Below are 20028 nucleotides of genomic sequence, written 5' to 3' on the forward strand. Positions count from 1 at the left end.
TGTCAGAGCAGTGCACTGTGAGCTCTGGTGGAATTTGGGGACTTTTTGCAACATGCTTGAGTCAGTCTCACCAGCAGCATTCCTACACCCTGTGGAAGTACTGGGGGATCGTTGAGCGTTTCCATTTTTCCCATGTAGTAGAAACAGTGGCCTTACTGTTTGACTCTGTATTTCTCTCTTAACAAGTGAAGACATGCATCTGTGCACAGGTGCTGGAGACCCTTTGTTCTTGTAAGGCTGGAACTCTGTCATCAGAAACCTTCCCCTGGGCCCTTATGCCCCAGTCCCATTGGGCTGTCGGCCCCTCCGGCTCCTCCCCAACCTTCTCTTTGTTCTCTGGTTGTTCTGCTGCTGCTGCTTCTGCTAAATTGCTTCAGTTGTATCCGACTCTGTATGACCCCATAGATGGCCTGCTGCTGCTGCTGCTGCGGCTAAGTTGCCTCAGTCGTGTCCGACTCTGTGCGACCCCACAGACGGCCTACCCCACCTCAAAGCTGGTCTTAAGGGATGTGGGTCAACAGTTGTGAAACTACTACCATGTAATTGAACAGTTTAGTAAATGGAAGATATTTGGTGGGAACCAGAGTTCTCAATGTTGAAGCGAGAGGTCACAGATAAGAAAATGGGGAAGACTAAGATAATTTTCATCATGATCAAGTGGAGTTGGAAAGCTCCACTTTGGTTTAATGTATGTAGATACAGATTGTTATATTTTGAAATGTTTCTGGATATTAGTAAACACACTTCCCTTGTTTATTCTGGCTTCAAAAATTTGTAAGCTTGTTTGTTTCTGTTTAACTTTCTCACTTTTTTGCTGTTTGGGGTTTTCAGAGCACAGTTGGTGGTTTGGCAGCAGAACTTTTCTTTACAATTCTTGTTAACATTTAGTTTAGCACAAAGATCACAAACGGGCCCAAGGGACACATCACCTCTTTCATTATGGAGGAGTCTAAGTGATTTCAGAAGCTTTTACTAAAAGCCATTAAATTTATAAAATAAAGATTCTTTACTGTAACATTTTATATTATCATAGATCACTGCCCCTTTCTCTACAGTAGTAGTGTGTGTGGTATGAATTTCCTAAACCAAAGAGTTAAATTTCTTTATCTAAATTTACAAACTGTACCAGCATATACTGAGCTGAAGGCTACCAAGTTTCTCAACAGAGGTGGATTGGAAATACCATTGGCTGCACTCAGGCTTTCTTATACATATAATTTTACTTACTTATTTATGAATATGCTGTGTTTTTGTTGCTGTGTGGGCTTTTCTGTAGTTGTGGTTAGCAGGGACTACTCTCTAGCTGGGGTGCTCAGGCTTCTCATTACAGTGGCTTCTCTTGTTGCAGAGTACAGGGTCTAGGTTGCTCTGGCTTCAGCAGTTGTGGTTCCTGGATTCTAGAGCACAGGCTCAGTAGTTGTGGCACGCAAGTTTAGTTTCTCCTCGGCATGTGGGATTTTCCTGGATCAGGAATTGAACCCCTGTCCCCTGAATTTTCAGGCAGATTCTTTATTACTGAGTCGCAAGGAAAGCCTCTACACTCAGGCTTTCTATCCACACAGAACAACCTGCCTGAATTCAGTAAGATCAACCTTTCCTGTGTGTCTGTATAAAGTCAAATAACTTACGTGACTGGTAGACTCTAATTCTTTTTTTAAAAATTTAATGCTAATTTTTGTATTGTGTTAAAATACACATAACAAAGTTCACCAACTTAACCATGTTTAAGCATGTAGTTCAGTGATATTCACAGACTGTGCAGCCAGCAGTACCACCCAGTCCCATTAGACTTTTACCTTGTAAATCTGAAACTCTATATCTATTAAGCATTAATTCTTCATCTCCTCTCGCTTCAGCTTCTGGCAACCACTGTTATAGTGAAAGTCGCTCAATCATGTCCGACTCCTTTCGGCCCCATGGACTGTACAGTCCATGGAATTCTCCAGGTCAAGACTGGAGTGGGTATCCTTTCCCTCTCCAGGGGATCTTCCCAACCCAGGGATCTAACCCAGGTCTCCTGCACTGCAGCTGGATTCTTTACCAGCTGAGCCACATGGGAAGCCCCACCACTGATATACTTTCTGTTTTTATGATTTTGACTATATGTTTCCCAGTGAAGTCATATAGTATTTTCTTTTTTGTGGTTGGTTTAATCCACTTAAGATTGTGGATTCTAGAATCTTGATGCAATGGAATCCAGAGGTAGGTAAAAAATACTTAAAACTGTAGTCCAACTCCCTTACATATCAGATTCTGAGAAGACCACAAAGAGTTGGACAGGACTGAAGAAACTTAGCACTTAGTATGCACAAACAGAAAAATATAAATAAAACTACACCCTGGCATATCATAGTTCAATTGCTGAAAGTGAAAGATAAAGAGAAAATCTTAAGTAGAGGCAGAGAAAAAAAAGATTACATGAAAAAATAATAAGAATGACAGCTGATTTGTCATTAGAAATAATTTAAACCAAAAGGCAATGAAATGACATTTTTGAGGTGGGGGCTGGGCAGAGAAAGTCAGCTTAGAATTTGCTATCACTATAAGAACATCCTTCAAAAAACAAAGGTGGTAAAATAATGATCTTTTCAGTGAAACAAAAACTGAGGGAAATTATACCAGAAGGAAATCTGGATCTAAACAAAGATCCAAAGTGTCAGAAAAAGGTAAAAAAATGGATAAATGTAAAATACATATAATTTTCTTTTCTTAATTTCTTCAAAGTCAATTTACTGCTTAAGGACATAAATAATACATCAAGAGGGGTGGGTGACTGGAAGATTCAAGTATGACTTCTGGGTTTCATGACTGTGGTTATGGGCATGCCATAAGAAGAAATGATTGGATGGCATTACTGATTCAATGAACACGAGTTTGAACAAACTCTGGGAGATGGTATAGGACAGGGAAGCATCCTGCAGTCCATGGGGTTGCAAAGAGTTGGACACAATTTAGTGACTGAACAACAACAACAATGGCCCTGCTGTTTGCTAAGGCTAGGAGAACTAAGAGAAGACACAGTGGGGGGAGGAAGGTAAAACACTTCTCCTTGGACACTGATGACTTCCTAGTCTGCATCCGTTTCACCCGGCCTAAATTCTTCCTTGTGTCTGTATTTACCAGACTTTCCTCTACTCCAAGTGATTCAGGAAAAGCTGGCTTCACCTTCTTCTCCAGAGCTGGCCGAATGGCGCTAAGGGTCAGTTCTTCTCTCCTGGTTAATGGCTAATTTGGGAAACCTGGCCTGAGGCAATCAGTGCAGGGCGTTCCATGCCAGAGGGCAGGTTTAGGAATGGGTTAGGGGACAAGTACTGTGGGGACTTAAGAGAACAAAGTATATTCTTCCCTGAGAGAAATGCATGTCACTTCTTCCTCTGGACACTGTGGTTCGAAGAGGTGAGGCTGGTACTCTGACAACTGTCTCAATCCAGCGTAAGGGGGAGCAGGCCTCACCCCAGCACAGAGCTCAGAGCAGGCACATGACTCCTGGAACTTCTGCTGATGCACTGTCTGCATCAAGACTTTCCCAGCAGACCGTGAAGTTCAAGTTACATCACAGGTAGCCCAGGCCATTGTACCTGTCACAGACACAGTAGGTTTAAGATGCCTTCAGGTTATCTGAGTGGAGGTGTCAACCAGGCTGTTGGGTATCAGAGGTGAGTTCAGAGGGCAGTTCCAGGAGACAGAAGTTTGTATGTTAGCAGTGTAAACAGTGTCTGAATCATCAAGGGGTTAACTGTTGACAGAGATAAAAGGGGGGCCTCAACATAGACCCACCCTTCAGAGTAGGATTGGGATATGATGGGGTAAACAGTGTGTGGGGGGGAGGATTTTCACATTCTTACTTTACATATATTTGTTGTTGGTTTTTTTAATGATCAGATATTATTACTTCCCTGGTGGCTCAGACAGTAAAGCATCTGCCTACAATGCGGGAGACCCGGGTTCGATCCCTGGGTTGGGAAGATCCTCTGGAGAAGGAAATGGCAACCCACTCCAGTACTCTTGCCTGGAAAATCCCATGGACGGAGGAGCCTGGCAGGCTACAGTCCATGAGGTCACAAAGAGTCAGACACAACTGAGCCCTTCACTTTCAGTTTATTATTTTCCTAATTTCAAATAGAATAAGGGAAAACACTGCAAAACTCTGTGTCAAAAAACATAAACAAAATTTTAAAATTAAACAATAAATCAGAAAAATAGTTAAGCTATGTGACAGATAATGGGTTAACTTGAAAATCTCTTACAAATCAATAAGAAAATTTTGACCACAGCAAAGGAAAATAAGCAAAGGTCATGAGCTTAAGACATGTACACACGCATGCTCGCATACAAACACACAAATATTATAAGTGCCCATCAATAAAAAGTTTAATCAATAAAATGAAAAAAAAAGAAAAATTAAAATGAAGGTCTTGTTTTCAACCTAACATACTGTCATGGACAATAAAAATAAGAAGACTGACAACTAAGTTTTTGGAGGACAGGTTTAAACAGGGGCTGTCAAATACTGCTCCTCCAAGTATAAGTTAATTGAAGACAATAAGCAATACAGATTAAAATATCCACACAGCCTAGCAATTCCATTTCTCGGAATTCAGCTCTAGAAAAAAACTGTGGATGCATTCAGAGACATGACTACAAGGATGCTTATAATGCCAAATATTGGAAACAATGGGGGATTTATAAATAAGCCATGCTTGTTTTTGTTGTTCAGTCACTAAGTCCTGTTCAACTCCTTGCAACCCCATGGACTCCAGCACACCAGGCTTCCCTGTCCTTCACTATTTCCCAGAGTTTGCTCAGATTCATGTCCATTGAATTGGATGATACCATCCAACCATCTCATCCTCTGTTGTCCCTTCTCCTCCTGCCTTCAATCTTTCCCAGCATCAGGGTCTTTTCCAATGAGTCAGTTCTTCGCATCAGGTGGCCAAAGTATTAGAGCTTCAGCTTCAGCATCAGTCCTTCTAATGAATATTCAGAGTTGATTTCCTTTAGGATTGACTGGTTTGATCTCCTTGCTGTCCAAGGGACTCTCAAGAGTCTTCTCCAGCACCACAGTTTGAAAGCATCAATTCTTTGGCCCTCAGCCTTCTTGATGATCCAACTCTCACATCCATACAGGACTACTGGAAAAGCCATAGCTTTGACTATTGTTGTTGTTGTTCAGTCACTAAGCTATGCTTGGTTTAGTTCATAAAATGAAACAAGTTGCAGCCTTTACCACCTAGCTGAATATTTAGTGGCATCTCAGGAAGCTTTTAGTTGCTCTAAAGGGGTGTAACCAGGTGATACAAACGCCCCAAGTTCCTGATGACTAAGGATTGGAAAGAACTCAGCTGGGCCACAGTGGGGGTTCCAAGCTATCAGAAAGGCTGCCTATCTCTGTTTCTGGGGACAGGAGGTCTTCAGTTTCCACGACCTTTGTGTGGACCCGCTTCTCTCTCCAGACCACATTTCTCCTTGATGCGCTGAGCTTCTGTCCTCGTCTGGCTGCATCTCCCCAGGGTCTTAGAGCTGCAGGTTATCCTCTGCTGACTGGCTTGGTCTCCAGCCACAAAGTCTTATTTTTTGAGAAGGAATATCTGGCTGGCTTTACTGAGCTGGTGGCCTGGTTCCCTTGGCAGACAGTGTGGTCAAGTCTGGGGTTTGTGGCTCTGAAAACAGTCCCCAGGGATCCCAGCCAGGGTGCCTCTGCCTTATGATTCACAGGGACGTGCCTGTAACACTTGCTGGGGTTGGTTAACTGATCCGGGGCCTGTCTTCTTCAACCTGCTGACCACATAGCCCTCACGGCCCCACCATCTCTGGGGGCAGAGAGCAGACAGGAGCCAGACTTCTAGGGCTCGAGGCCTTCCTTGGCCGCTCAGCTCCCTCCTTCGCAGGAGCAGAAATCCTTCTCTGCTTTGGTGGAGTGATGAGTTCTCAGAATAACAGACCTCAAGGGGTGGGTGGGTCATCACACAACCAATGTTTCAACATCCTGCAGATGTCCAGATTCTGGCCAGGAACCTAAGAGGATTACACGTTTTTCACAGACATCTTTCTGTGAACAGAGAACACGTATTTCTGTATAATGCCAACTCTGAGTATTCATCGGAAGAACTGATGCTGAAGCTGAAGCTCCAATACTTTGGCCACCTGATGCAAAGAACTGACTCATTGGGAAAGACCCTGATGCTGGGAAAGATTGAAGGCAGGAGGAGAAGGGGATGACAGAGGATGAGATGGTTGAATGGCATCATGACTCAATGGACATGAGTTTGAGCAAACTCAGGGAGATAGTGAAGGACAGGGAAGCCTGGAGTGCTGCAGTCCCCAGGGGTCACAGAGTCAGACACAACTGGCAACTGAACAATCAATGACAAATAATGCCAATAGTCTTGATTCTTCCCAACATACTGCCTGGGACAAAGATGTAGCAGGCATGCAGAAACCACAGCCTCTCATCTTTTCATATCCCTGACTCTGATGCTGGTATAGTTCAAGGATCAGGCTCAATCACTTGAAATTTTTAAACTTTGGTTCAAAATTTAAAATCTCCACAACAGCTTAAGTGTGTTTAAATCCATATACTTAAAAGAAAGTATTGACTAGGAAAGAGAATTACTTGCTATTTGGAATTAATATTAGTCCGCAGCAGCCTTCTTGGGGTTGTGAGAAGGCTTTTTGAGTGCATACGACGTTAGCAGCCCTCCTGCCGGGATGAGGGTGACATCAGAGCAGTGTTTAACTGGGGAATTGAGCAGCTCAGCAGTGCGGGAATTACTTCTGTGATGTCATCTATGTTGTGCTGCCAGTAAGTGTTCTGAAAATACTCTGCTCCGGAAAAGCTATGTCTGAATGAGAGAAGTCAGTTTTCCAAAATGATTCTCATCAGCCCCTGCCCCCAAACAACCTAGTCCAGTAGACCAGAGAGGAATACAACAGGCAGGCTTTGCAAGGGGCACTGCTGAGTACTCTGGGGCAGGGACCGTCCTCCGGTTATGACCTTCAAACATAGGCACAAATGGACGTCATTAGATGGACAGCCCATTAACTGTGAACCCAGAAGCTTCTATCTTCCCTCTCTTTCTCTCTCCCTTCCTCCCTTTCTCTCTCTCTTTCCTCCCACTTCCTCCTTTTTTCTCCTTCCTATCTCCCTCCCTTTCTTCTTTTCTTTCTTCCCTGGAAGAGAATCAGACAGGCAGAACTGCTTATGTAAAGTTTTCATTTCAAAACTAATGCTACATGCTGAAGGATGCAGGATGATTAAAGACAAAAACTTTCACCCAGTTTGAAATCTATGCAACAAAGAAACAATTATCATTCTCTCTCACACTATAAGGAAAAGTTCTTACCAGCCCATAAAAGATTAAAAATCAGTTAAAAAATTTATAAACCCTCAGTCTTTTAAACTACATATTTTTGTTAATTAAACCATTATTTTTTCTTTAAAACAATCCCCAGAATATTATAGAAAGCATTGAGACAGCATTTTTCACAAATTCGGATTCTGAATCTTTGCTTGAAAAAGGTCATTATTTGTTTCTGGGAACCCTGGTTTTTTGTTTTTTTATTTTAAGTCATTCTTATCTGTTTTGGCAGGCTCTGTGAAAACATTACCCTTCCTTGCAACGACACTGACGAAAGTTAGTCTGAAAGCCTAGCTAAAGAGAGTAAGTCATCCGTAGCTTATGAAACAGATCCCTGGCTAAAAGAAGATTACTAAAAAAAAAAAAAAATCAACATGAAAAGTTATCTTTAGTAGGTGAGAATTATGTGTCCCCCACACTCGCCTCCCTTCCATCATAAGCCATTTCTGTGCATTTTCCAACAATCTGGTCAATCTAGTGCCTCTGACTGGAGAGTGTGAAACTTCCCATGTTTGCTCAGCTGGTATTAAATTCACCACTGACAGTGGCAGTAAATATAATGGCTCACTCTCAGTGAATATACTGCAGAAGGCATCACCAAAAAAAAAAAAAAAAGGCATCACCAGCTTTTGCTGTGGGTGGTTGTCTGGACTCTGCCTTTGGATCCGGGATCTGGGGCCAAAAGCTCCCTGCATCCTGCCCTTCCCAACATCTTCTGCCTCCCCCTGAGGCTGGGCCACCTGGGTAGCCGCCCTCCACGCAGCCCGGCCCTGTCCTTCAGGGTACACTCTGACTTACTGGCCCTGGGGTGGGGAGTGTTGGGAAGGAGCAAGGGACCCAGGACAGGACTTTGTCTGAGGGTTGGTGATGGGGGGCGGGGTGGTTGGGGGTCGGGGATCACAGCCCCTCTTCTGCTAGCACAGCACTTCTTTATGTTCTCCTCTAGGAGTTTTATAGTTTCGGTCTTACATTTAGATCTTTGATCCATTTTGAGTTTATTTTTGTAAAAATATGGAACGCTTCACGAATTTGCGTGTCATCCTTGCACAGGGGCCATGCTAATCTTCTCTGTATCATTCCAATTTTAGTATATGTGCTGCCGAAGCGAGCACACAGAACTTCTCCAAGGAGGCTGGAGGGCTGGGGTCCACAGCAGTGCCAACACGGGTCTGCATGACTCCGCATCACCTCAGTCCATATGTGTGGCCCTACGTGGCCCATCTGGGATGAATGCTACTTTGGTCACAGCCCTGAGGGCAGAGGGCTGACCCCCAAAGTGGTGGCCTCCGCCCCACTTCAGGCTCCATGCTCCTCTGGAGGCCTCTGCTCCCCAGCCCTGATGTGACCTCCGCTGACTACCAGCCTCTCTCCTCCACTCACCGTGAGGATTCTCGCTTTACCTGATCAGTTTCAAGTCCTTCAGCAGGAGCTTCTCCACATCACGCACCACCCCCCACACACACACATACCAGCTGGTGGGGAGGCCAAGGTGGGGTCCACCGTGAAGCAGATCCCATTCTGAGAGGGCCACGATTATAGCTTAGAGAACAAGAAAAGATAGGGCTGGTGGTTGTCCAGCTTTGTGGCGTAAGATTCCAAAGAGTGTCTTCACCCCTAGAAGATGAAGCTTCACCTGAATCCTCCTGTGCACCCTGGAGAACCTGCTCGGAATGTGTAGGGGGGTGAACATCAGCAGAGTGCAGGGGCTCCACGGAAGCCAGGGTGCAGGCCCCCCTGAGCAGACCCCACCTGGAAGCATGGACAGGCCCCTGGCACTGCGCATGGTCACCACGAGGATTAGTGAAAGTCATTCAGTTGTGTCCAACTCTTTGTGACTCCATGGACTATGTAGAGTCCGTGGAATTCTCCAGGCTGGAATACTGGAGTGGGTAGTTTTTCCCTTCTCTAGGGGATCTTCCCAACCCAGGGATCAAACCCAGGACTCCCACATTGCACACAGATTCTTTACTAGCTAATCCACAAGGGAAGTCCAAGAATACTGGAGTGGGTAGCCTATCCCTTCTCCAGCGGATCTTCCCGACCCAGGAATCAAACCGGGGTCTCCTGCATTGCAGGTGGATTCTTTACCAACTGAGCTATCAGGGAAGCCCCCACCACAAGGGTGCTCTCTCTCAAATGGGAGTCGGGTGGCCACAGAGAACCTTCATGTGCACTAATGGATGGTGAACAGGTACGCACTGCATCTCTTCTCTGGCCACTATTCCAAATCTTTATCAATACATCCATTTACATCACACAGGCCTGTGAATTTTGTGATATATTCCTAAAGCAAGCTGTGCATACATTTGTTTTCAGACAAGTTGTGTCCATTTGTCTAGGGTGCCACAGGTCCTGGATTTTCATGGCCTGTTTGTATTTTCAGGTTTCTGGACTTCAGTCACAGAGGGAAGGGAATTAGGACCACATCTCTGTGGTAACACGCATTGTTTTACTGCTAGTTTGCAATAGTGAAAAGCTGGAAACAATCTGAATGCCTAATAATAGAGGACTGGTTCAATAAATTGTAGTGGGACATTTCAATGGAGCTCTCAACCGCAAATTGGCACTTGCCATCTACCTCTACAAGGATTAAATCATGTGCTGCTGCAGCTGCTGACCTTCAACACCCCCTGAAAGGAGTTCAGGGTGGAGAGCAGAAATGAGGCACTCTGTGCTCAGGGAAAAACTGGCAGGACAGGTCTTCAGATAGATTTTTGAAGAGCTGACTTTATGAGTCCAATTCTTGTATCTCCTCATATTTAGAAAAGCACTAAAATCCTTCATGGTGACAACTGTTCCTTGCGACTAGCAAAGGCTTCACGAGACTAGTAGAAACCTTCTGGAAAAATATGTGCTTGATTGCATGTATTCCCCCTTCATCAAAATCACATCTATACTGACCTTCCCCCTGCTTCTTTGGAGTAGTTTCTCAGAGCTACTGTGAGGGGCTATCTCCTGGGCTGCAGTCTTCATTTTGCCCCAAATAAAACTTAATTCACAACTTTCACGTTATACACTCTTTTTTTTTTTTTTTAAGTTGACAGAACTGTGAAAATGAAACTGAAGGTCAGCCGTTCTATTTCTCAGTTTAAATTAAGGGGGTTTACTTTGTTTCCACGAGACTCAGCATAAGGCAATTTGATGATAAAAACGTTCCTTCTGGCGTCAGCAGAAGGACAGGTGTCCTACCTGCCCTCCACTACAGAGATGCCTGCTTAGTGGAATGAAGGGAGGAGGGGTCGTGTCGGGTCTACTTTACCACAGTAAAAAAGATAACAAAAAAACCCCAGACCAATGAGACAAATACCCCTGTACCTATCACCTGGAATGAATAAATATAAATATATTGTGTCATATTTTACTCAACCTAAGTTTTAAAAGTAAAATATTACCAATTTAAAAAGTGATACAAGGCTTCCCTTGTGGCTCAGTGGCAAAGAATCTGCCTTGTGATGCAGGGGACTCCAGTTCCATCCCTGGTCTGGGGAGATCCCTCATGCCGAAGAACAACTAAGTCTGTGCACCACAACTTGAGTTTGTGCTCTGGAGCCTGGGAGCCAAAACTCTTGAAGCCTGAGAGCCCTAGAGCCCGTGCTCCACAAGAGAAACCACAGCAATGAGAAGCCCAAGCACCACAACTAGAGAGTAGCCTCCGCTAACCACAATTAGAGAAAATCCTGAGCAGCAGCAAACACCCAGCACACCCAAAATAAATAAATAAGTAAATAAAAATTTAAAAAGTGATACAGAAGTCTTAATTTCAGTTAGGGCCCAAGAAAAAATATATATGCAAGTATTCCTACATCCTGAAGTCAGAGAAGGAGGACCCACAGAGAGAATCAGAGGTTCTCTGATTCACTTGGATGAGCAGCTCAGACAGCAAGCGAGTATGGGGGCCGTGAAGATCGAGATCCCAGAGGGCTGTACTGTGATGGGAAGGCAAGAGCCTGGGAAGCACAGTGAGAGCTCACTTCCAACCCCTTTCTTGGCCCAGGTGCAGGTGAACAGCCAGGTAACAAGCGCTGGAATCCATCCATTGCTCAGTGCTCACTGTGTTGGGTGAGATGCGTATGGCTGGGTCCCTAACTAAGTTCAGTTTACACTTGTCCAGCTTTCCCTGCCAATATCCTGCTGGTTTTTGAGGAAGACCACCACCCTCTATCCTGATGTCCTTTCTGATGGTGCTACTCTCCACAGCTCCTCCTAGGATTGCTCCTAACTTCTTTCTTGATGGGTTGGGGCAGTTTCAGAGACTTCTCCCTGTGGCTTTTATTCTTCACATCAGGAAATCCTTATAAGGGTTCTGCCAACTACTATGTAAAATCCCAACTATGCATATGGGAGCTGGGAAATAACCATGGGCAGGCCAAGGACCTGGCAGCGCTGTAGGGTGTTCTTGGACCAGAACTCCACTTGTCACCTGCCTTCATAAGTCCAGCTCTTACTGCAGGAACATAACACTGTTTCAGATCAACCCAGATTCTCTACCCATTTCCCTGGGTCATCGTTACCTACCCTGTAGTGGGGTTGCAGCATCCTTCATCAAAGGAAACTGGCACCTTCCCTTCAGTCAGTGAGCTTTCACTTCTGTGAACTGATTTGACTTTGGACGGTGAATGAGAGACTGCGATTTTCCATTGCCATGACTCATTTCAAACTTCAGCCTTCCAACACTTGGACCCTACTTGGTCAGCTGCCATCTTTCTCACCCCAGAGTGGAGCACCTGGATCTATTGGTCATCAGCACATGACTTCAAAGGTGGAGGAACTTCCTCTAGTGCTGCTGCCCCTGCATCCCCCCAGCCCATGCTCTTCCAGGACCCCACCATCCCCATCTCCAGCACCTTCTTCTGGTCAGCTCTGGCCCACACAGGATGTGTCTCGCCCATCTCTCAGAGATGCCATGCGCATCCTTGTGCTTTATGAAGGGAACGTCCACTGAGTTCTCCAAAGGAGCAGGGCCAGGCAGTGGGGTCTCCGCTTGCACAGAGGGTTCCATTCTGAAGTCCGTGAGCTTTTCCAATGCTTTGCAAGGAAGTTCAAACCTCATCCCATTCACTGTGGATCATAGTCCTGTCTGCCCTTCAGGCAATTCTCCTGGCAGCAAACGAAGAGGGATGCAGGTGCCCCTGCCAGGACTCCCCTGTCAGCAGAGTGCATTTCTGTATTGATACATTCTCCTCGCCTCATCCTCAAAGGTCTGTCCTTCTCTACTCAACACCTTAAGATTTACAACTGCCCATTTCCTCTCCTTCCATTCAGTGCCTGTGAGCCAAGCCCTACGAGTCTTTTGATTGTATAAGCTTTCTTCCTGGAGTGTGACCTGTTTTCTCAACTAAAGCAGCACTGAGAGCGGTCAGGAGGTAAGGCGTGGTGGTGGTGGGGAATCTGGCGAAGTAGAAGCATCATCGTGGAACAGCTCTTCAGGTGAGTCTAGCAAGACACTTAGCACTCCACGGGGCATGATAGAGAGGTCCCAAAGAACCTGGACTCTCAGATGCTATTTGGGAACCATCCATTTGGGCTGCCGGAACCAAAATCCCATAGACAGCGTAGCCCAAATGTTTATTTCTCACAGTTCTAGAAGCTGAGAAGTTCAAGATCAAATGCCAGCAGATGTAGTGTCTGATGAGAACCAGCATCCTGGCGCATAGTTGTGCATCTTTTGTCTTCTTGCCGCACCCCCCCCCCATGTGAAGAAAGACAGCAGCAGAACCTGCTGGGGGTTCTTCTAATGAGGCTTCACCATCATGATGAATCATCTCCCAAAGGACCAACCTCCATCTCAACATACAGATGTGGGGGGAAGCAGATGCCTATGTAGTCCACAGCAGGGCCACATGCACTCCGATGAGAACCTCTAGAAGCTTCTTCAGCTCATGACACATGGGGAGTTGGCAGTTAACACCCTAACCTCCTCACCCTTCAGTCTGGATAACTCAGCAGTAGTTCTGGAACTCTCAGAGTTCTCCAGTGGGACCAGGCCCGGATGCCTACAGTGGTGGCGGGCTGTCAACAAACCTTTCACTGCTTCCTTCCTTGCTTCCTGTTCCTGCCTCCCTTCCAGTGTCCTTCACCAGGGTTCCTGGTGTCACCCACTGTGGAACATACTTGCACTCAAATCTCCCTCCCAGGGCTCGCTTTTGGGAAAATCGAATGGAGTAAGAGTCATTCCTTTCTACCCAATAATTCCGAGTATTTACCCAACAGAAATATGCCTTAAAAAAGAGGGAGGAGTTGTATCCAAAAAGGATATTGCAGCGTTTTCATATGATGGGAAAATCTGGAACAAGCTAAATGTCCAACAAAGATCCATTTAGTCACATTTATTTTTCATCTACCATGTACCAGGTACCATGCTGAACTTGGGATTCCCAAATAGAACATCCCACAATTGGATGGGACAAGAGACAAGGCAGGAAGATGATGAAACCTGAACTAAGGCAGTGGCAGTGGGGACAGACTGGAGTGCAGAGAGGTTCCTTAAGGAAGAATCAACAGAAGCAGGTGAACTGTTAGACACAGAAGAGAAAGGATGGGGAGACAGTGAGGGTGATGGGAAGCATGGTGGTGGGACAATTACTGCTTAGGAGACAATTAGGAGGTATTTTTATGACCACTGAAATTTGAGAAGAAGGAGCAATGTCTACAAAGTCCATGTCTACCTGAGTCCAGGTTTCTGGCTTCAGGGAATGGGAGACAGGAGACAGAAAGTAGGTAGAAAACCAGGTCTCAACACTAAGGTCTTTTCATTTATTTACTTATTTTTGGCTGTGCTGGGTCTTTGTTGCTGTGCAGGCTTTTCTCTAGTTGTGGTGCAAGCGCTTCTCCTTGTGCTGGCTTCTCTTGTGGAGCATGGGCTCTAGGCGCACAGCCTCAGTAGTTGCAGCTCCTGGTCTAATAAGGAACTCTAGAGCACAAGATCAAGGGTTCTGTGGCACGGTTTTAGTTGTTCGTGTGGGATCTTCCTGGATTAGGGATCAAACCCATGTCTTCTGCATTGGCAGGCAGATTCTTTACCACTGAGCCACCAAGGAAGCCCAAAAATAAGGTCTTGAATCCAGATTTGACTGAGTTTGAAAAGCTTTACCAGATGGTTTTTGTTTAATCAGTAAGTTGTGTCTGACTCTTTTGTGGCCCTTTGGACTGTAGCCTGCCAGGCTCCTCTGTCCATGTAATTTTCCAGGCAAGAATATTGGAGTGGGTTGCTGTTTCCTTCTCCAGAGGATCTTCTGATCCAGGGATTGAACTTGTGTCTTCTGCACTGCAGGTGGGTTCTTCACCACTGAGCCACCAGGCTGCTTTAAAATTATTTAACATCTGTAGACCCTCAAGCCACTTCACTATACAAGTCAGGCTCCTGGACTCCTGTCTACAAGAAGTTTCATTCAAAAGAAATGAAAATCCAACTGCATAAGCTTTGAAAAATACTTTACATCTTTCTTATCAGTTTTCTTCAAGTTTTCTTCCAGGAGTTTTCACAGGATAGACCCCAGAAACATTCCCTGAAATCCTTTGTAGACATTGCTCCTTCTTCTCAAATTTGGGTGGTCATAAAAATGCCTCCTAATTGTCTCCTAAGCAGTAATTGTCCCACCACTGTGCTTCCCTCTCTGCTCACTTCCTCCTCTGCCCTCTGCACCCGCCATGTGTCTCACCACTGAAGATGCCATTAGAACCAGCAGGCAGTGGAGGCCACGCTGAGCCTCTCTAGGGAGGCTGAGGGTCCAGGGCAAGCTGTCTCCTCCATGGAATGAGGTAGATGGAACCATGTAGGGAATGTAGCTCATCTTTGTTCATTTTGTTGCTCACCGTTGAGGCAGATGCTGCTGGTGTGAGAACTGCTTGCTGCCTTAGAATCCTAGCTGCACGCAGCAAATGAGGGCAGACCCACAGAGGGCAAGCACTGCGCCCCCAGCCAGTGTTTGCCGGAGTTCCTGAGGGACCATGTGGATCTGGTGACGAGAACTGCTGCTGTGAGGTCAAGATTTGATGAGCCGTTTGACCCCAAAAGCCATGGGGAATCCAGGAGATATTATGCCTTTAATTTAGTCAATTTGAAGGATGGAACTTCAGAAACCAGGACACTTACATTGTGGGGCATTTCTGGAGGGAGAGTGTATATATTCCTCAGTTATATTCTGTAAGGGCTTATTGGCTGCTTAATGTTCTGTGTTACAGTTTCTTCTTGGTCCAACAGCTTGCTGGTTTTCTCTGACCAGTGTTTTCATTATCTTACTTGTGTAAGGACACTTTAAAGTACCCAAGTATTTTAGACCTTTCAGGTAGTTCTTTACCACTGAGCCACCAGGTTGCTTCAGCATTCTTTAACATCTGTGGACCCTCAAGTCACTTCACCAGACAAGTCAGGCTCCTGGACTCCTGAAAATCCCCTGGAGGAGAGCATGGCAACCCACTCCAGCATTCTAGCCTGGAGAATCTCCGTGAACAGAGGAGCCTGGAGGGCTACAGTCCATGGGGTTTCAAAGACAGGACTGAGCGACTAAATGTCAACGTCAAGGACGCTTTAAAATAATGAAGTATTTCAAACCTCTCAGGTAGCTCTGTTCCACAGAATTTCGATGGTTTGTGTGCTCTGCAATCCTCTAGCCACTAGCCTGTGTGGCTACTGAGATTTGAAATGTGGCTAATTCAACTGAGAAACTGAATTCTCAATTTCTGCTAGAGAAAAAATGTATGCCTGTCACTTGTAGAAGATGATGAGGTAAAAGGAAGACTTTATTCCAGCTGTGTGTGGGGGGACTACTGTGACAGGTATAGGGGCCACTGCAATGGGTCTTGTAGTGGGGGAGGGATGGGGTTCAACTCCAAATTCTGAATAGGAACTGGGAATTTATAGTCAAGCGGGGTGTCAGTAGATGGAAAATTACTAAGAGGTGTTAAAAAACAAAATTCAACTGAGTAAAATTTAAAGATTTTATTGGCTTTATTAAATGATTCATGTATTGGGCAGATGCACAGAAGCTCCAAGGAGCTACCCAAAATAAATGACTTACAGGCAGAAGGGAGCTGGAACAAGGGAGTTATTCCAGGCAGAGAAGCAACTGGTTACTACAAGGTCGAGGGAAGTCTATCTAGCAGATCACCTGCCTAGTGGTGATTAGTGAATCTTGATTTACTCCTTTAAATCCCATTTCTGGGAAAGCTAAAACTATCATCAAATCTAGATTGGTGACATGGGGCTTTCCATCAACTTCCTTTTGGGCCTGTAGTCCTGTTTTTAACAGAGGCAGCACAGGGGGTTCTGGGTGAGCCGATCTAATAGGATTCTAGGTAAAGGCAGGGCTGGGAGATCAGATGTCACTCAGCGGATGCAAAGATGAGGAACCTGATTAAATAACAAGAGTGATCAGATACTGAGAATGGGGGCTTCTGGCTAACTGACTCAGCAGGATTCTTGCAAAAATTTGCCAATGCAGAGAGAAACAGGAAAGTCCAAAACTCAAGACCTAGCTGAAAAAGAGCTCAGAGACTCTTGAGTAGAGTTTGGTCAAGAAGAGAATCTTTGCTATTTCATTTAATTTTAATTAAAGTTTAAATTTCAGTGTTGGACAGCACAGCTAAATTTTTCTAACACATCACATTTCTATTGAAGATGATAAGATATTCTAAGAACACAAGTTTCCCTATAATGAATTATCTTACTGTAAAGGGAGATGATTTCCATAATCAGCATGTTTGTTTGTTATCAGATGATTTGTTCTTTTTACAGGTAACAAAAATCTGTATAGTCAAAGCTACGGTTTTTCCAGTAGTCATGTACTGATGTGAGAGCTGAACAATAAAAAAGGCTGAGCGCTGAAGAACTGATGCCTTCGAACTGTGGTGCTGGAGAAGACTCTTGAGAGTCCCTTGGACTGCAAGAAGATCAAACAAGTCAATCCTAAAGGAAATCAACCCTGAATATTCATTGGAAGGACTGATGCTGAAGCTCCAATACTTTGGCCACCTGATGAGAAGAGCCAACTCATTGGAAAAGACCCTGACACTGGGAGAGATTGAAGCAAGCCAGAAGAGGACAGAGGATGAGATGGTTGGATGGCATCACTGACTCGATGGACTGAGTTTTAGAAAACTCTGGGATATGGGGAAGAACAGGGAAGCCTGGCGTTCTGCAGTCCATGGGTCGCAAGAAGCCGGAGACGACTGAGCGACTGAACAACAAAGGTAACACTAAATTTTAAGCTGTATAACGTTTACTTAGCAAGCTGTCGTCTCCAATCTCCAGGACGTTGTCTCTGCTAGTGCAACAGCGGTTTATTTGGCACAAAACCCGCGGGCGGCCAGGCGCAGGCATCAGTCCCGGTTTACATTATCCTAGAGAAGAAAGTGGGGCACATGCCGCTAAACTGACCTAGATGATGTTCAAAATAAAATTCAAACCCCAAGGCGCTCAACGGGCAACTCTCCCTGAAGCCCAGCCTCCCCGCTCCGCCCGGCCCCGCCCCCTCCACCTGGACACCGCCTGGACCACGCCTCCCGCGGCGCCCCGCCCCGCGCAGCGCAGACGGCGCGCTGACGTCACGCACCAGGTACTTTCCCCGCGGCCGGGTCGGCGTGGAGGCGGGGCGGGGCAGGCGTGGAGCGCGCATGCGCGGCAGCGGTTGCGCGCTGCCCGGATCGTGCGGGGCCTGAGCCTCTCCGCCGGCGCAGGCTCCCTCGCGACAGCTCGCTCCCGCCGCCATGTCGGCTGCTATCGAACGGGAGTTTGAGGAGTTAGACGCTCAGAATCGCTGGCAGCAGCTGTACCTGGTGAGTGGCGGGCTCGCAGAGCCGCCGCCGTCCCCCTCAGAGTACCGGGCTCGCGCCCGCAGCCGCCCGCCACCTCCCCCGCCTCCCGTTGGGGCGGAAGTGGCGGCGCGCGTGCGCCGCCCGGGGCCGCTGCGCTTCGGCGCTCGGGTTGGGGGGGGTGGTGGGGAGGCCGCGTGCGCGCAGGCGCAGTGGGCTCCAAGGGGCGGTGCTGGTGGCGGGTGTGGGCGTGGCCGGGACCGGGCAGGGGGCGGCTGAGGGTCGGGGGTCTTGGGAGGGTCGCGGGACCGTGGCTAGGCGGCCGGCTCGCGGCTGCCTGGGCGCCCTTGGCGCGCGGTCGCCCCCTCAGAGCTTTCCGGAAGGAGCTCGGTGAGTCGAGGGAGGCGCCGAGGGGCTGCCGCGACCCCGGGCCGGGCCGGCGGGGTCGGATCTCCGCACGTCGTGAGGCGGCTATGCCAACGCGGGCGCCTGGCGTGATTTCTGGTCTCGGGAGACGTGCCCTGGGACGGTCTCCCGACTCAACCACGGACCTTTCCTGTGCGAGTAGAACTTCGTTTTATGTCTTAACATGATCTAGTTGTCCGCTCCCTCCTGCTAATCATTGCATGTTATTCCCAGGATTACAGTGAGTGGTGTGAGGTAAATGCTGTTCTGGCTCTTCAGGTCGTTCTCTGTACAGTCAGACGACAAAAAGGGCTTTCCTGTAAATCCAGTTGCTCCCGGGTTTTTCCCCTTCCCGTTTAATTAGATGACAGTTCCTCTTGTCATTATGTTCGTAATGTAACGTTTTCTTCTTGAGCACGTTAGCAGGACGTGTAATAAATACCCTGATCCACGTGGGTCATCGTGCGTTAGAATTGGGTACTAACTGCAAAGAATACTGGTAAGGATTTTCCCAGTAATATGAAGTTTTAAATGCAAATTCTCGTAGGAAGCTTTATGTGAGAGACTGCCAGCTGTGTCTTCTCTAGTTACATTTGTTTTAGGAGAGACGACTGTCCCCAGGTTGCAGGCAGTTTATCAGAACCCAGGTTTGAGAAGAGGTGGTGCTTGCTACAGCTTCATTCACCTGGACATTTTGATGAAGCACTTTTGACTTTTTTTGTTTTCATTAGTAAGTACCCTTGAATATTCCATGAGAACTATAATTCATCTCATCAGAAAAATGCATTTATATCCACTAAAAATTGTATTCAATGGCATGGAGTTCAGGAAACTCTTTATGGACTTCTGCCTAGGAGTCCTTTAGTGGGTTGGTCAAAGCTCTTGATTTTTATTTTTTTTCCTAAGGGAAGGACAAGAGCTTTAGTTAGGTCAGTACAAATCATGCAGGTGGTTTGGAAATGCTGAAGGCCGAGGACAGAATCTTGACAGACAACAGTGTTTAAGGACACAGGTAGAGAAAGGGAAGTTTGCAAAAAGAAAGGCTAGAGAGGAATGACCTTAGGAGTGGGGTAAATCGGTGGTGGGTGTGGAGGGAGCTGATGGTCAGTAGGCATGTGCTGTGGGGGGCACCAAGGTCACAATCCAAGAGGCCCATTGCGTTAATGGCTCAAAGATCAACAGGTTCCTTAAAAGGAGCAACTTGAGTGGAAAACAGAAGTCAGATGGGGACAGAGCTGGAATGGTGCCTAAAACAAAGCATGAATGTATGACTTCCCTACTGTAAACCTCAGTGGTTTCCTTTTGCTCACTATGTGGACTGGAAACTCCTGCCATGACTCCTGAGACCTGGAAATCCCTGCCACAGCTCCTGAGACCATGGGTCTTGCCTCCCCATGTGTCTGTCTTCCCACTTTTCCACTGGTTTCTTCTGCCCCTTGAAATGTGCTGTCTGTCCTCTTGAGGCCTTTGTAGAGACAGTTCTCTTTGCCTGCCCACAACTTTTCTTCCCTGTTTC

The 20028-nt window shown here is 46.5% G+C and overlaps 1 protein-coding gene, 1 long non-coding RNA gene and 1 other non-coding gene across 7 annotated transcripts in view; 1 reads left to right on the plus strand and 2 right to left on the minus strand.

Annotated features, from left to right (window-relative positions):
- Window positions 1-8363: 8363 nt before the first annotated feature.
- LOC139034132 (U6 spliceosomal RNA) lies at window positions 8364-8470 on the minus strand. Its single transcript, XR_011486576.1, has one exon. It is a non-coding gene; the product is annotated as a U6 spliceosomal RNA (small nuclear RNA).
- Window positions 8471-16281: 7811 nt separating this feature from the next.
- LOC110150664 (uncharacterized) lies at window positions 16282-17997 on the minus strand. The gene is made up of 2 exons (XR_002317821.2): window positions 17909-17997; window positions 16282-17696 (listed from the first exon to the last, which is right to left on the minus strand). It is a non-coding gene; the product is annotated as an uncharacterized lncRNA (long non-coding RNA).
- A 48-nt stretch (window positions 17998-18045) lies between these two features.
- PTPN2 (protein tyrosine phosphatase non-receptor type 2) overlaps window positions 18046-20028 on the plus strand; it is a 63146-nt gene continuing 61163 nt past the window's right edge. For all 5 annotated transcript variants that reach the window (XM_020913703.2, XM_020913704.2, XM_070464538.1 and 2 more), the window contains exon 1: window positions 18046-18131. In XM_020913703.2, coding sequence (XP_020769362.2) covers window positions 18063-18131 — 69 coding nt within the window. In that variant the 5' untranslated portion in view covers window positions 18046-18062. The remainder of the gene's footprint in view (window positions 18132-20028) is intronic.

Source organism: Odocoileus virginianus, unplaced genomic scaffold, assembly GCF_023699985.2.
Source record: "Odocoileus virginianus isolate 20LAN1187 ecotype Illinois unplaced genomic scaffold, Ovbor_1.2 Unplaced_Contig_27, whole genome shotgun sequence".
In the NCBI taxonomy this organism is placed as follows: domain Eukaryota; kingdom Metazoa; phylum Chordata; class Mammalia; order Artiodactyla; family Cervidae; genus Odocoileus; species Odocoileus virginianus.